Here is a 17378-nt window from a genome sequence, read left to right on the forward strand (position 1 = left end):
TCTAAACTGTTTTTAAAAATATATATATACAACAACAAAAAGATTGGAAAAAACATCAAAATATTAATAGTGGTTATAGGTGCTTTTCACTTTTTCTTTAGCACCTAGGCACTTTACACATTTTAAAAAACTACTGAGGGAAAAAGGTTTGGCAATGGAGAACTTTCAGGTCTCTAACAAACTATTACCCTCTTGAACACAGCACAATAAATATCATTACAACTATGTTAAAACATATACCTAGGTATAAAGACCTTCTGAGAATATATAAAAATGGTAATCATTATCTTGAATGGTAAGAATCTATATGAATTTGGCCCCTTCCTTCTACTAAACATTCTGTAAAGATATTACAAAAATTAAATTATTAAGATAGGAAAATTACTTTTTATAAATGAGGAAAATGAAATAAAACTCAAACCAAGCAATCTTGAAACACATTAAGTTCTTTCCTTTGATTAAATTATATACTTTAAAGTCAAATTCAGTTTGGCTTTCTGATCAATTCTAGGTTTGAAATATAAATTCCAAAACATCCATAAGGAACCCTCAGTGCTCCAAATTTTAAAGACAAGGAAAGACAACACAGACAACAGACTGTAGGAGTTCCAATATAGGTTCAGAAAAAACGGTACTATGGATTATCTTGATCTGAGACCTTTAACCCTTCAACCAGAGATGATACCTGACTAATCTGATAACAAGATGGTACTGGTACATTGATGGGTTCGCTGGATGGTCTGTCTCCCTTTCCCATCTCCTCTCATAGGATAATAACTGTATATTTTAATGCAAAATTTCTGGAGATGCTGTGCCTTGACTTTGATAATTTTAGTTTCTGGGGCAGGTTAATGGCATAATCCTATTTAATCAGGTATGATCTTACTGGAGCCCTTAAATCACCATCTAGAAGGCTGTCCAAGGTTCAGGTTTAACCTGTTCCTCCATGCTAAGTCGGAGTGGTGATAGGTCTCTTTTAATAAGCTGTGTAAGTACTTGCTATGTAATTAACTTACAGTCACTTATTTCTCAACATAATCTGGATAGAAAAATGCAGCGGAGTAGACGGATACCAACCTTCAACCCCACTTATGCACTTGACTCTGTCTCGGACTTCCACATTGTAGCCTTCAAAGGACATAAACACACCATCAGGGTGATAAGGGGCTCTCTGTGCATAGACTTTGGAATAGCTATGAGAGAATTCAAACCGATCATAGCCATCATACTGAACCACCTTTCCGTAAACGTCAAAATATTTCTCTACCCAGGTGAATGGAAGAAAGACTTCATTCCCCTCTCGTCTCCCTTTAATTGTGTGTTCATCATTTATGAGGCAGTCAATTTCTTCATATTTGAGCCCTAACACCTTGCCTCCCCCATTGTTATTGAAGCCCCCAACAACAGGGGGCGCTTTCTGCTGTTCCTGAGGGAAGGCCTCCTCAGACTGCTTGGCCATGTGGTTCACATAGTTGTTGCTCTCAGACGCTGCCGCTCTTTTTTCTAAGGCATCCACTCTGAAGCCACTACTCAAGTGCCGTGGAACCTGGATCGCTTTGTCACTGGAACACTTATTCCACAAAAGTACTGTGACCAAAGTGAAGAGTGCGCAGATGATAATCAAAGTCTTATAGTTGACCCGAGCTGCCAAGCAACGCATATTCAGACCATACCTATGGAGGCAAGAAGAAAAATTCACACAAAGATGTACTACTGACATTTGACAGGATAAGGCTTACTTTTTTATACTGAACCGCCACACTAGGGCAGTTTTATTAACTGCATGTAATCTGGTCACACGTAAAATTACTAACTCAAACTTTTCAGCAGAGACAAAGAAAAGGAAGAGATGCTTCTCCCTCTTAACATGCTCAGTTAGCATGATCCTCTAAAGCAAAGATTCCCAAACTTTTCCTGTGTGTGCCTCCCTTGGATTCTTAATAACTTTTTCACAAAACCCCTGTGTCAAAAGAAATACCTATTCCTTCTATTTATGAAATAGGTGGGCTCCAACAACTTAACACATGCTTTTGTCCTAACAACTGAGTAGCTGTTTGAAAAAATATAACAGGTCTTGTCAAGGTAAACACTGACAACCATGGTGCCAAATCCAACAGTGCTCATTCTGTGTTACCTCTCAGGAGCATAAATGGCTCTTTCCTTTCTGAAACACTCTTTCCTGACTTCCAGGGCACCATTCTTTCTTGGTTCTCCTTATACCCCGCCAGCTGCTCCTCCTAGTCATCTTCGATCATTCCTTCTCATCTCCCTGAATCTTAATGTTGAAATGTCTTAGGGTCCAAGTCCTCAGACCTCTTCTTTATCTCTATTCACTCCAGGGTGATCTCACTCATGAATTACATGGCGTTAAATACAATTTATATGCTGACTTTTCCCCAAATTCTATCTCCAGGCCAGATCTTTCTTCAGAACTGCAGGCATACATGTGTATGTGCCAATCCAAGTAACTGACATCTTTATTTGGAAGTCAAATAGATTTCTGAAACATAACATTCAAAATTTATTCCCTAAGCTTTCCCCTCAACCTGTTGTTTTACTGGTCAGACCAGAAATACTGAGTCCTTTCTTGTTCACCCCAAATCCAACCAGTCAGGAAATCCTGTTGGCCCCACATTTAAATTATATCCAGATTCTAATCATTTTCACCAACTCCACTGTTCACACCATACCAGAGCCACTGCCATCTTTCACTTAGAATACTGCAATGATGGGGGCTTCCCAGCTGTTGCAGTGGTTAAGAATCTACCTGCCAATGCAGGAGATGTGCGTTTGATCCCTGGGTCAGGAAGATCCCCTGGAGTAAGAAATGGCAACCCACTCCTGTACTCTTGCCTGGAAAACTCCATGGACAGCAGAGCCTGGCAAACTACAGTCCATGGGGTCACAAAGAGTTGGACACAGCCAAGTGACTGAGCACACTGTAATGATGTCTAAACTGCTCTCCCTGCTTTCTACCCTTGATCTACTATTCTACCCCAAAGTCTACTCTCGACACAGCACTCAGAACGATGCACTTAAATACAAGCCAGATCATGTCACTGCAGTCACAATGGGAGAAGAGGATGATGCTGTTGCCCCTACCGGTCTTGTGGTATACCAACCAGTTGTGACTGTATATAGTAGTCCTGGCTTGCTTGTTGCTGAGGTCATTGGGAAATATGGAAAACTATAGGTTAGTTATATGTGCAACATGTCGAATATCTCAGTACACTGAAAGTAAAGAGACTAGGCTTATTGCTGTTTGCTACAGTAGCTCTAATTTATTTCATGGTGTAAATCCACAACTACTCATTTTATGGTTGTAATCCTTCTTTCCCCTTCTCCTCTCAATAAACCCTTCTGGCAGCAATGAGATTTAAAAAAAAAAATCAAACTGTTAAAAGAAAAGGTTTAATGAAAAATACATAATGATTTTCTGCTTTTCAGGAAAGCTGATGATGAATGTGTAATTCACTCATTTCTTTTAATTCCAAGAGGAGGTAAACCCTGAGCCCTTGCATGTCTGAAAGCAACTTTATTCTGCTGTCACCTTTGATTAATAGTTTGGCACAATATAGAATCCTTGGGCTGCATATGATTTTCTTTCTAAATGCTGAAGGCAATATTTTACTTTCTTAAAGCATTACCAGCTACTGATGAGAGGTCTGATTTCAATCTGATACATGTCATTTTGTGCATAACTTCCCTCTGGATTTTGTGTTTACCCTACGAATTCTTCAGTTTTACAAGAATGTGTTACAGTATGATATTTAATTCACTATTTCAGCACGTGGTGTACTCTTTCCATCTGAAACCTTGTGTTCTCTTATTCTTATTCAACAGATGTAGTATCCTTTTGTAGCTCTGAGTATGTTAGAGTTCTGTTCTTGTAAGTTTCTCTCTGATATGTCTATTTTCTTTAGTGGTAATTTTCCTGGTTATTTTAGTCTCTTTCACAGTATTAGCTTTCCTGACACGCTTGTGATCTTTGGTTACTCACTCATCTTTAGGCTTGAATGACTCATTAGCCAACACAGATTTCCTCTGTTATTGTGAAGATGGTCTGATTTCTAGCTAGACCTCTCTCCAGAGAGGAGCTCTGTGTGGGCTAGGTACAAGCTGAGTGGTACTGTTCCTTTAGGGTGTGTGGGTGGGGACCCAGCAGGCCTTCTATATGCCAGAATGAAGATGACTTTTATGTTGTTCTGGGGACATAACTTGTACTCTAGAAGCCTTAGCTTTTCCTAATTTCTCTAAAGAAAGCCTGGCAAAACGTGGGTTCGATCCCTGGTTTGGGAAGATCTCCCAGAGGAGGGTATGGCAATGCATTCCAGTATTCTTGCCTGGAGAATCTCATGGACAGAGGAGTCTGGTGGGCTACGGTCCATAGGGTCACAAAGAGTAGGACATGACTGAAGCAACTTAGCATGCACACGTGCCAGCTGTCTGCAGTTCAAGTGCAGGGATGAGAGAGGTAAGGAGGAGGGTAGAGCTGTGCCTTCTAGTACTCAAAAAGAAATCCAGAAATATGTTAGATTATCATTCTGTGGTAATCTTCCCATTTCTTGTTATTGACTTCATTTCTTATTTCTATATATTTTATTTCAGTGGGGCAACAGGAGGGAAGGGAGGCAAAGATATGGGCTTGATCCAACTTGGAAATCGTACACAGATTGTAAAAGCCAGAATCCAATAATATACTTTATCATCTGCATTTACTATGAGAAAACATGTTGAATACAAAAATCAAAAGTGTGGAACAGCAAATCTTCATAAGTCATATATTTATAAATTGAGGATTTCCTTATGTAGCAGCATGGGCAAACTGATAATAAGTGATGTTTCATAAAAAAAAAAAAAGAGCCCTCCATTAAAAATATTTAGGTGGCAACTTTGGAATTATCTGTCAGCTATACCTAACATTTAGACCAGTTTAAACAGAAATAAAAAGCTTTTGACCTTCTTTGAGATGCACCCTTCCTCAATGACCCAAAAGACCTGCTTATGGAACTAGCAGACTACCATTATGATGAGGCATATGATGGAAAAAAATAAAGAAAAACCCATTAAAAACTTTCAATAACCTTTACATCCAGATTTTTAAGCAATCAGGAAAAAAAATAAAAACAATCAAGGCTTCTCAGAGAAATCATTCTGAAAGATCCCCCTTCCCCATTAAGTCAAAGTTGTGAGAATTATGACTGACATTGACTGAAACGGTGAATCAATAAAAATCCATGAGTCTATAATAACATTCAGAAAAGGAGAAAGCCAGAAAAGATACTGATGTCATTTTTTGATAAAAATATGTAACTGAAAGAATTTATTTATCTAGTCTTTGCAGGAGAACAAACCAATAGTCCCAGATGATAAAAAATTCTATTTTACAGAAAACATGTGGTTAATAATGTGGAAGAAAAAAAATCAAAATCAGAAAATTAGCATATGTGATTCCTCATGCAATTATTAATTTCAGTTCAGTTCAGTTCAGTTCAGTCGCTCAGTCGTGTCTAACTCTTTGTGACCCCATGAATCGCAGCACGCCAGGCCTCCCTGTCCATCACCAACTCCCAGAGTTCACTCAGACCCACATCCATCGAGTGAGTGATGCCATCCAGCCATCTCATCCTCTGTCGTCCCCTTCTCCTGCTCCCAATCCCTCCCAGCATCAGAGTCTTTTCCAATGAGTCAACTCTTTGCATGAGGTGGCCAAAGTACTGGAGTTTCAGCTTTAGCATCATACCTTCCAAAGAAATCCCAGGGCTGATCTCCTTCAGAATGGACTGGCTGGATCTCCTTGCAGTACAAGGGACTCTCAAGGGTTTTCTCCAACACCACAGTTCAAAAGCATCAATTCTTCGGGACGTGGCTTTCCTCACAGTCCAACTCTCACATCCATACATGACCACTGGAAAAACCACAGCCTTGACTAGATGGACCTTTGTTGGCAAAGTAATGTCTCTGCTTTTCAATATGCTATCTAGGTTGGTCATAACTTTTCTTCCAAGGAGTAAGCATCTTTTAATTTCATGGCTGCAATCACCATCTGTAGTGATTTTGGAGCCCAAAAAAATAAAGTCTGACACTGTTTCCACTGTTTCCCCATCTATTTCCCATGAAGTGATGGGACTAGATGCCATGATCTTCGTTTTCTGAATGTTGAGCTTTAAGCCAACTTTTTCACTCTCCTCTTTCACTTTCATCAAGAGGCTTTTTAGCTCCTCTTCACTTTCTGCCATAAGGGTGGTGTCATCTGCATATCTGAGTTATTGATATTTCTCCCGGCAATCTTGATTCCAGCTTGTGCTTCTTCCAGTCCATCGTTTCTCATGATGTACTCTGCATAGAAGTTAAATAAGCAGGGTGACAATATACAGCCTTGACGTACTCCTTTTCCTATTTGGAACCAGTCTGTTGTTCCATGTCCAGTTCTAACTGTTGCTTCCTGACTTGCATACAGATTTCTCAAGAGGCAGGTCAGGTGGTCTGGTATTCCCATCTCTCTCAGAATTTTCCACAGTTTATTGTGATGCACACAGTCAAAGGCTTTGGCATAGTCAATAAAGCAGAAATAGGTGTTTTTCTGGAACTCTCTTGCTTTTTCGATGATCCAGCGGATGTTGGCAATTTGGTCTCTGGTTCAAATTATTAATTATTAATTTAGGCAAGTATTATACCCAGGCATATGTCTGATAGGGATTTAATGATTCATACTGTGTGCAAAGTAACACCAAGTACATTATTTCCCAGTCACAAGGAGAAAAAGGTGAAACTCTACAATGAAGAGATCAGTCATCATCCTAAATCAGTAGTCAAATTCAGTCTCATTAATGATGACCCATCCAGATATTGTACCTCTTGATAAGTTAAAATAAAAAATACATAGCCTATTGCATATCCCAGACAAAAATGTTTAACTTGGATCTCTCAGGCCCAATGATTTAACTTTGAGTTAACAGAAAATACAAGGGACAGAGGAACAAGTTAAATGCAGATGCAACCAATACATCTAGAAAATGAAACACCCTGCAGAAGAATTGGCTCCATCCCCTCAATAAATTAATGGTATGAAAATACCATTGGGTTAGATTTTTTAAAAAAGAGACTTAAGGACTGTAACAACCAGATGTGAAACTTGGTCTGAAGCTGGGAAATTTGACTATGGCCTTGATAAGAAGAAAAGATGGAAGGATATATGGAGGTTAACCCTGAAAAAATGAGGTTACAAAATAGCACATATAGCATGATTTTCTAATTTTCCATGAATATATTTACTGTTTTTAAAAACCATATAATAGAAAATTAAGAAGGTCAAAGTCACTTTTGTTAAAATATTTTGTTTTCAAAACAGACACTGATATATTTTGGAGGGGAGGATGGAGAGAAAGAAAACTCTGAGTATTGACATGCAGTACTAACTACCAAATAGGCTTATCTAAAGGTAAGTGCAATAACTTTATTATGTTTCTCAGATTATAGAAAACTTTTAAATTTCAAAAAGTAGACTGCATTGACATTTTGCTAAGTATAAGTGATAGTAACTTTAAAAGCTAAAACCAGGGTTTTCTGCTGAGTAGTGATAAGCTTCCTACTCATTTTAAAGCCTTCACTACATCCAAGAATTAGATTAACCTTTCAAGTTAAAGGGGAAAAAAGTAAATAAATAAATAAATTCAAAACCCATGAAAGCTTATGTACTGCTGACTTTAAATATTTATTTCATTAGAGACATAATACAATAAAATTTAGTTTAGCAACTTTAAGAGATCTAAATAGGAAATAACATTCAGTAAACATCAAAAAGAAACTGTGGTAACTTATTTGCTGAAACCAGTTAAAAATTAAGCAAAGCAAAATATAACTTAGTTTCCCTTTGGGAGGGCAAACAGTTCTCTTCCCAAATGATTTGCAATTTAAAGAAATTTTCCTGATATTTTATTTTTCAAATTTATTTTCCTAATTGAATATTTCAAGTAACCATTAGAGTAATTTAGTAAACATGAAAACTGGATATCACCATGAGTTTTTAAACTGGGAAGGTCATACTTCAGTTAAGAACAACCTTTAAATAAATTTGTAAAGGAGTTCAGTGACAGAAATTATCAGCTTTTTGTCTCCTCTGAATAATGTAGACCAAAGCTTGCCTGCCTGTTATTTTCTCTTATTTATTTACATATCTAACAACTGATATTCTTGTAATCCTTTGGGCTTCCCTGGTGGCTCAGATAGTGAAGACTCTGCCTGCAATGCAAGAGATACGGGTTCGATCCCTGGGTCAGGAAGATTCCCTGCAGAAGGAAATGGCAACCCACTCCAGTATTCTTGCCTGGAGAATTCTATGGACAGAGGAATCTGGCAGGCTACAGTCCATAGGGTCACAAAAGAGTCGGACACAACTGAGTGACTAACACTTTCAACACTTTGAATCCTTTGGTACCAAGTAAACAGAAGGAATAGCAGTTGCTCAATAGTTAATCAAACTGATTCAATCAGTACCTATTCTGCAGCTAACATGCAGCAGGTAAGGCACAATTCCTGTCCCTAAAGGCCAGGCTGGTGGGAAACATAGGCATAAACACCATAATGCGACAACACACCAACTGTGAAAAAGAAAAGTTATATAGAACGTGCTATGAAACACTGGAACATTTTAAGTATGAAGGAAAGTGAGTACACTGACAGTCAAGCATGCTCGCAATCAGGTGTTTCCATTCGCCGTCTCCTCTGCTTGGAAACTTGTTTCCCCAGATATCCACCTGGCTTACTCCCTTACTTCTTCAGGTCACGTTATTAGAGAGACTCTTTCTGACCACCTTATCTTAAGAAGGAATTCTCACCCCATCTTCTCTAGGTTCTTGATTTTTCTTCATAGACTTTATCATTACTTGGTATTTTTGTTGCTGTTGTTGTTCAGTCACTAAGTCATGTCTGACTCTTCACAACCCCATAGACTGCAGCATGCCAGGCTCCCCTGTCCTTCACTATATCCCAGAGTTGTTCAGATTCATATCCACTGAGCTGGTGATGCTATCCAACCATCTCATCCTCTGTCATCCCCTTCTCTTCCTGCCCTAAATCTTTCCCAGCATCAGGGTCTTTTCAAATGAGTCAGATCTTTGCATCAGGTAGCCAAAGTATTGGAGCTTCAGCTTCAGCATCAGTCCTTTCAATGAATATTTAGGGTGGATTTTCTTTAGGATTGACTGGTTTGATCTCCTTGAAGTCCAAGGGACTTTCAGAGTCTTCTCCAACACCACAGTTCAAAAGCATCAATTCTTTGGCACTCAAGCTTTCTTTATGGTCCAATTCTCATATCATACATGACTACTAGAAAAACCATAGATTTCACTAGACAGACCTTTGTTGGCAAAGTAACGTCTCTGCTTTTTAATATGCTGTCTAGGTTTGTCATAACTTTTCTTCCAAAGAGTAAGCGTTTTTTAAATTTCATGTGCAGTGACTTTGGAGCCCGGAAAATGAAGTCTCTCAGTTTCCATGGGAAACTGTTTTCCCATCTATTTGCCATGAAGTGAGGAACTGGATGCCATGATCTTAGGTTTTTGAATGTTGAGTTTTAATCCAGCTTTTTCACTCTCCTCTTTTACTTTCATCAAGAGGTTCTTTAGTTCCTCTTCACTTTCTGTCATAAGGGTGGTGTCATCTGCTTATCTGAGGTTATTGATATTCCTCCCAGCAATCTTCATGTATATATAATAATCAGAATCTAAAACACTTCCTTTACCCCACAAAAGTCCCTCATGTCCCTTTATAGTCATTCCCTTTCTGTCACTACTGATGTTTTATCCCTAAAATTTTTCTTTTTCCAGAATGTCATATAAATGAAATCATATTAAGTGGCCTTTTGTGTCTGGCTTCTTGCTCTTAGCAAAATGCTTTTAAGGTTCATCCGTGTTGTTAGTGATATCAGACATCAATTTATTGCCGAATTGTATTCCATTGTATAGATGAACCACAGTCATTTACCCAGTCACCAGTTGATAAGCATTTAGTTTATTTCCAGTTTGGGATTATTATGAATAAACTGCTATAAACATTCATGTTTATAACGTGTTTAGTTTTAGAATACTTGGGTTAATATGGCATTATCTTGAGTACCTGGCATTCTGTTGAGTGACTAACATGGATTCCTTAATCTTAAATAATCTAAAATATGAACCCTCTATTAGAAATTAGAGATGAAGAAACTTGTTGACTGTTTTCAATGATAATTTGGAGGGTACTTACTATATGACATTTGGGACATACTTTTTGTTTTTATTTAATTTATCATGCTGTAGTAGTAAAAAGATAAATAATACATAGTGGAGTATATAGAAAATGTAGTATAATGGCAAACACTAGACTAAGAATTTAGAAATTGAGTTCTAGTCATTTAATCTGGTTTTAATTTCCAACTCTATCTTTTATTAGACTTTAGACACATTGTGACTTTGAACAAATTAGTAACATTCTGTCCATGAAGAAAGGCAGAAGTAATATTTCCACATTTTTAAGTATATTCATATCTCATTTAGTCCTAAAGACCACCCTATGAGGTACCTATGAGCTAAATATTACTAGTCCTATTTTACTGGTAAGTTAACCAAGATTCACAGAAGTGAAGCAACGGGCAATGGTTGAGTCAACAACTGACTCCATATCAGTTTTTTCTGGAAAATTGAGATAATACTCTTAAATGTGATTCCATTGATAAGATTCAAAACTGCTTGTCTCTTGCTTCCTCCCCCCAACCCCACCTTTAAACTGAAGTATAGTTGATTTACAGTGTTGTGTTTCTGGTGTACAGCATGGTGATTCAGTTATATATATGTATATATTATTTTTCTTTATGGTTTATTACAGGATACTGAATATAGTTACTTGTGCCATATTGGTTATTGTTTAGTCACTAAGTTGTGTCTGACTCTTTTGCAATTCCATGGCTGCAGCCCACCAGGCTCCTCTGTCCATGGAATTTCTCGGGCAAGAATACTGGAGTGGATTGTCATTTTTTCTCCAGGGGATCTTCCCAACTCAAGGACTGAACCCAAATCTCCTGCACTGGCAGGCAAATTCTTTACCACTAAGCCACCAGGGAAGCCCTGTGCTGTACAGTAGGGCTTTGTTATTTGTGCATGTTCTCCTTCCCTTTTTGTAACGGTCCCTCTTTCCTTGTCTCCTGACCATCTATTCCGCTACCTGTTAAGAGAAATCTAAAACATGGGGGCTAACCTTACCATGTTTATTTTTTAATTGCAAAAGATTACACACTGGCAAAGGGCTGGAACATTCATTTTTCTTTTTATCATAAACATTAGAAAAACACTAAGGTGCCTAGCAAATATTTGATCGAATTCCACACTATAGTCTCACAACCTGACAGATCGTTCTCACATGATTCCTGTTAGCACATTCTCTCAACCATTTTTTCCAATGTGATTCTTACTGCATTGCTTTGTGCAGCAGCTCAAAACTGCATTCTACTACTTCTGTGTCACAGTCAACCCAATAATTACTCACATTTGAAAATCAGCTTGGTTGCTAATTTCTTCCACATACAGCCTCTTCTTCATGGACAAGACTCTATTTTTCTGCCTTATGGTTGTTCAAAATTACTGTAAGTAAGCAAGTTGATGAATCTTTCCCCTTCTGTCATTCATTTTGCAGGATTACACCAAACTTGATAAAAACTTATTATCAGCGACTCTGTTCTGTAGAACTTCTTAGGATCGTTCTACCAACTTGTTCTGTAAAGTCCTCCTATGTGTGAACTATGCAGAGTAAACACATCATTAGGTTTTCTTTCTCTTGGCTTTCCTAATGAGGGTAGAAATCTTATACAGCTGGAGAAGCCTAGTATTCCTTTCTGAACTGATTTATTTACATAGCATATGCTTCATTTGACACTTGCTTAGAAGATGCAGAGAGCTTTTTAAGTTAAGTACTGTACAGTATTTCAAAGGATATTATAGCTATGCTGTAGCTGTTCAGCTTTTCCAGATACAAAGCTGCTTTTTGCTCTTTAAAAAACATTCTTATCCTAGTTCTTTAAATTACTACTTTCAGAACTCTTTATATTACTGCTAGAGAGAATTAAGCTGAATACATTTAGCAGCTCTTTTCAGAAACAAATTTTGGTTTCAGAAGCTGCTGCATAAAGCCAGCAGTTTAAAATGTCTGCACAAACCAAGGGCAACTAATTCTGCTCTCATCTAGTTGGTGAGAAAATAAATAGTGATTTGGAGTCAGATATTATACTGTTGTGGTCTGATATAAAGAACCTATGCTTAGAAGCCAGGTAAATCTAGGTTTAAATCCCATTATGTGTTTGCTGACAGTTTTTCTTCTTCAGAGTTAAAAACTACTGTTTCCTCAAGTATATGCTAGGGGTAACAAGAACTTTATAGAGCTTGATTTCAGTAACTGAAAGTATGTACAGTACCTGTATGTGCTTAGTTGCTCAGTCATGTCCAGTTCTTTGCAACCCTGGTGGACTGTAGCCCACCAGGCCCTTCTGTCCATGGGGATTCTCCAGACAAGAATACTGGAGTGGGTTGCCATTTCTTCCTCCAGGGGATCTTCCCAACCCAGGGATCAAACCCAGGTCTCCCACATTGCCGGCAGATTCTTTACCATCTGAGCTTCTAGGTAAATCTACTATTTAAATATTTCCTTTCCCTGTAATCTTTCCCCTATACCCTCAAAAAAGAACTTCCTTTATCACTCAAATGTGATTTGTTGTTGTTAATTTAAATATGTCTCCTGAAGGTTTGAGATAGATGAACGTAGCAGGGTTGACCTCCTCAATAGTGCTGATGAAATCATCTTCAGCACAAACTCTGGACTACGGGAAGACTAGACTGCCCTAAGATTAGTTTGAAAATGTATGTGACCATAAACACTGTGCCCAGATACAGACCTTTGGTGTGACTGAATAAGGCACATTCTATCTTAATGTTTTATGTTTTTGAAGTATCTACCACAGTGAATATGGATAAGACATCTCACTGAGAGACGTGTTCATTTGCCCTTCTGTCATTTTTCCTTCTTTCTGGACTACAACACAAACAAGATGGCTGAAGCTTCAGCAACTCTCTTAGGCCAGAGAATGATGTAGAAAGATATAAAGTACCTAGGTCCTTGATCATGTAACTGTATATTAGCTCTAGACTGCCTAATTATGGTTCTCTTTTACATGAGTGGAAAATACCAAGAGGTGGAACATATAAGGGTTTATTTCTTGTGTCTGTTATTAGAGGCAGAACCTAATCCATACAGATTCAGATATCAGTCTGGATACAGGCATCTGACTCATCTCACGCCACCACTGAAACACCTTAAAATAGTACACCAGCATTTAAACATGGAAAAGGCACATTCATAGACCTGAGATACAGAAATGTCAAGAAATTTCTATTAGAAATAACCTAGATATTCCCACTGAAAGCAACTAGAACTCTTTGAAGAATGGTTGTTTTAGATCTTTGGTAGGACGTGTACATGATGACCCTGGGATACCTTGTCACAGAAGAAAGCAAGAAAGCTCTCAGAAACTATTTTGTTGTTCAGTCACTTAGCCATGTCCAACTCTTTGTGATCCTACAGACTACAGCATGCCAGACTTTCCTGTCCTTTACTGTCTCTCTCAGTTTGTTCAAACTCATGTCCATTGAGTTGGTGATGCCATCCAACCATCTCATACTCTGTTCCCCCCTTCTCCTCTTGCCTCACTCTTTCCTAGCATTAGCGTCTTTTCCAATGAGTTAGCTTTTCACATCAGGTGGCCAAAGTGTTAGAGCTTCATCATCAGTCTTTCCAATGAATTGACTTCCTTTAGGATTGACTGGTTTGATCTCCTTGCTGTCCAAGGGACTCTCAAGGTGTCTTCTTCAGTACCACAATTTGAAAGCATCAATTTTTCACCATTCAGCCTTCTTTGTGGCCCAAATCTCACATCTGTACATGACTACTGGCAAAACCATGGCTTTGACTATATGGGCCTTTTTTGGCAAAGTGATGTCTCTGCTTTTTAATATGCTGTCTAGCTTTGTCATAGCTTTCCTTCCAAGGAGCAAGTATTTTAATTTCATGGCTGCAGTCACCATCCACAGTGATTCTGGAGCCCAAGAAAACAGTCTGTCACTGTTTCCACTGTTTCCCCATCTGTTTGCCATCAAGTGATGGGACGGATGCCATGATACTAATTTTTTGAATGTTTACTTTTAAGCCAGCATTACCACTCTCCTCTTTTACCTTCATCAAGAGGCTCTTTAGTTCCTTTTTACTTTTTGCCATTAGAGTGGTGCCATCTGCATATCTGAGATTATTGATATTTCTCCTGGCAATCTTGATTCCATTTTGTGATTCATCCAGTCCAACATTTCGCATGATGTACTCTGCATATAAGTTAAATAAGCAGGGTGACAATATACAGCCTTGACGTATTCCTTTCCCAATTCTGAAACAGCCTGTTGTTCTATGTCTGGTTCTTATTGTTGCTTCTTGACCTGCATACAGGTTTCTCAGGAGGCAGGTAAGGTGGTCTGGTATTCTCATCTCTTGAAGAATTTTCCACAATTAGTTGTGATCCACACAGTCAAAAACTTTAGCATAGTCAATGAAGCAGATGTTTTGGGGGAGGATTCTCTTGCTTTTACTATGACCCAATGGATGCTGGCAGTTTGATCCTCTGCCTTTTACAAATCTAGCTTCTACATCTGCAAGTTCTCAGTTCACATACTGTTGCAACCTAGCTTGAAGGATTTCGAGCATTATCTTGCCAGCGTGTGAAATGAGTGTAGCTGTGCAGTAGTTTGAACATTCTTTGGCACTGCCCTTCTTTGGGATTGTAATGAAAACAGAAACTACTTGGGTTATGTCAAAAGGACTTTGGAGTCAACCTGAAGAGATCTGCACTGGCTAAAGATGGGATGGGCTTCCCTGGTGGCTCAGCAGTAAAGAATCTGCCTGCCACTGCCAGAGACATGGGATTGATCCCTGGGTCAGGAAGATCCCCTGGAGATGGAAATGGGAGCCCACTCCAGTATTCTTGCCTGGGAAATCCCAAGGACATAGGAGCCTGGTAGGCTATAGTCCATACGGTCACAAAAGAGTCACACACAACTGAGCAACTAAACAACAGCAACAAAGATGGGGTATTTTGAGCATCAAAAAGTAGTCACTGTGGTGAACTGAAGCACATTGAATAGTATAAAATTAATGAATTCAGACGTTACTTAAAAAAAACTCACTATTTCTGGAGGTCATTAGGGACTCAATTCATTATTTTGAAGATTGGTAAATAAAAGGAGAGATTCAAGCATTAGTTCTGCCTCTCCTGTATGAACTCTATAGGGATAAGCAAGTTGTTGGGAAGGGCAAGATTTTCTTTAACAGAAATATTTCAGGTACTATGCTAGGAAAGGCTAATAGAATATCACCATTTTGCAGCCCATAATGAAAGAATTACTTTCAGAGCTTGCTAAAGCTATTTGATAGATTGCTAATGCAAAACTTTATGATAACTGGAACAGGCTAACAACAGCTGAACACACAGATTAACCTTACAGAAAAAAAAGAGATTATCAGACATTTTCTGAGGTAAGTTCACACCTCTACCAAAGTATTCTTGCTGAAAAACCAAACCCTATTTTTGTCAAGCTACTGGTTTACAGGAAATGCCCAGGGATAGAACCTGAGTTAGTACTCTGCCACCACTAAAAGAGAAGAAACTAAGACTCGGCACAAGACAAAATCATTTTCTTGACATTACAGGTTCCTTCAATAACAAGGAAGTTTTACAAACCATTTTTTCTGCTAACAAATGTTAAAAATTGTCTTTGCATTAACACAAAGAAAGTGAATTCATAAGACACTAGATTGAAATGAATCAGTTCAGTTCAGTTCACACACTCAGTAGTGTCCAACTCTTTGCAACCCCACGAACCACAGCACGCCAGGCCTCCCTGTCCATCACTAACTCTCAGAGTTTACCCAAACTCATGTACATTGAGTCGGTGATGCCATCCAACCATCTCATGCTCCGTCAGTCCTTTCTTCTCCTGCCCTCAATCTTTCCCAGCATCAGAGTCTTTTCAAATGAGTCAACTCTTTGCATCAGGTGGCCAAAGATTGGAGTTTCAGCTTCACCATCAGTCCTGTCAATGAACACCCGGGACTGATCTCCTTTAGGATGGACTGGTTGGATCTCCTTGCAGTCCAAGGGACTCTCAAGAGTCTTCTCCAACACCACAGTTCAAAAGCATCAATTCTTTGGTGCTCCGCTTTCTTTATAGTCCATCTCTCACGTCCATACATGACTACTGGAAAAACCAAAGCCTTGACTAGACTGACAAAGTAATGTCTCTACTTTTTAATATGCTGTCTAGGTTGGTCATAATTTTCCTTTCAAGGAGTAAGTGTCTTTTAATTTCATGGCTGCAATCACCATCTATAGTGATTTTGGAGCCCCCCAAAATAAAGTCAGCCACTGTTTCCACTGTTTCCCCATCTATTTGCCATGAAGTGATGGGACTGGATGCCATGATCTTAGTTTTCTGAGTGTTGAGCTTTTTCACTCTCCTCTTTCACTTTTATCAAGAGGCTTTTTAGTTCTTCACTTTCGTCCATAAGGGTGGTGTCATCTGCATATCTGAGGTTATTGATATTTCTCCTGGCAATCATGATTTCAGCTTGTGCTTCTTCCAGCCCAGCATTTTTATGATGTACTTTGCATATAAGTTAAATAAACAGGGAGACAATATACAGCCTTGACGTACTCCTTTTCCTATTTGGAACCAGTCTGTTGTTCCATGTCCAGTTCTAACTGTTGCTTCCTGACCTGCATATAGGTTTCTCAAGAGGCAGGTCAGGTGGTCTGGTATTCTCATCTCTTGAAGAATTTCCCACAGTTTATTGTGATCCACACAGTCAAAGGCTTTGGCATAGTCAATAAAGCAGAAGTAGATGTTTTTCTGGAACTCTCTTGCTTTTTCAATGATCTAGCAGATGTTGGCAATTTGATCTCTGGTTCTTCTGTCTTTTCTAAAACCAGCTTGAACATCTGGAAGTTCATGGTTCACGTATTGCTGAAGCCTGGCTTGGAGAATTTTGAGCATTACTTTACTAGCATGTGAGATGAGTACAATTGTGTGGTAGTTTGAGCATTCTTTGGCATTGCCTTTCTTTGGGATTGGAATGAAAACTGACCTTTTCCAGTCCTGTGGCCACTGCTGAGTTTTCCAAATGTGCTGGCATATTGAGTGCAGCACTTGCACAGCATCATCTTTCAGGATTTGAAATAGCTCAACTGGAATTCCATCACCTCCACTAGCTTTGTTCATAGTGATGCTTCCTAAGGCTCACTTGACTTCACATTC

The 17378-nt window shown here is 38.7% G+C and overlaps 1 protein-coding gene across 1 annotated transcript in view; it reads right to left on the minus strand.

The window, feature by feature from the left end:
* The window catches only part of LOC120852503 (D-glucuronyl C5-epimerase-like), a 111669-nt gene that overhangs the window by 6949 nt on the left and 87342 nt on the right, over positions 1-17378 (minus strand). Inside the window, exon 2 of the mRNA XM_040225778.1 lies at positions 1078-1673. Within this exon, the coding sequence (XP_040081712.1) occupies positions 1078-1660 (583 nt within the window). The 5' untranslated portion in view covers positions 1661-1673. The remainder of the gene's footprint in view (positions 1-1077; positions 1674-17378) is intronic.

This window comes from Oryx dammah, unplaced genomic scaffold (assembly GCF_014754425.2).
Source record: "Oryx dammah isolate SB20612 unplaced genomic scaffold, SCBI_Odam_1.1 HiC_scaffold_26, whole genome shotgun sequence".
Taxonomy (NCBI): Eukaryota; Metazoa; Chordata; class Mammalia; order Artiodactyla; family Bovidae; genus Oryx; species Oryx dammah.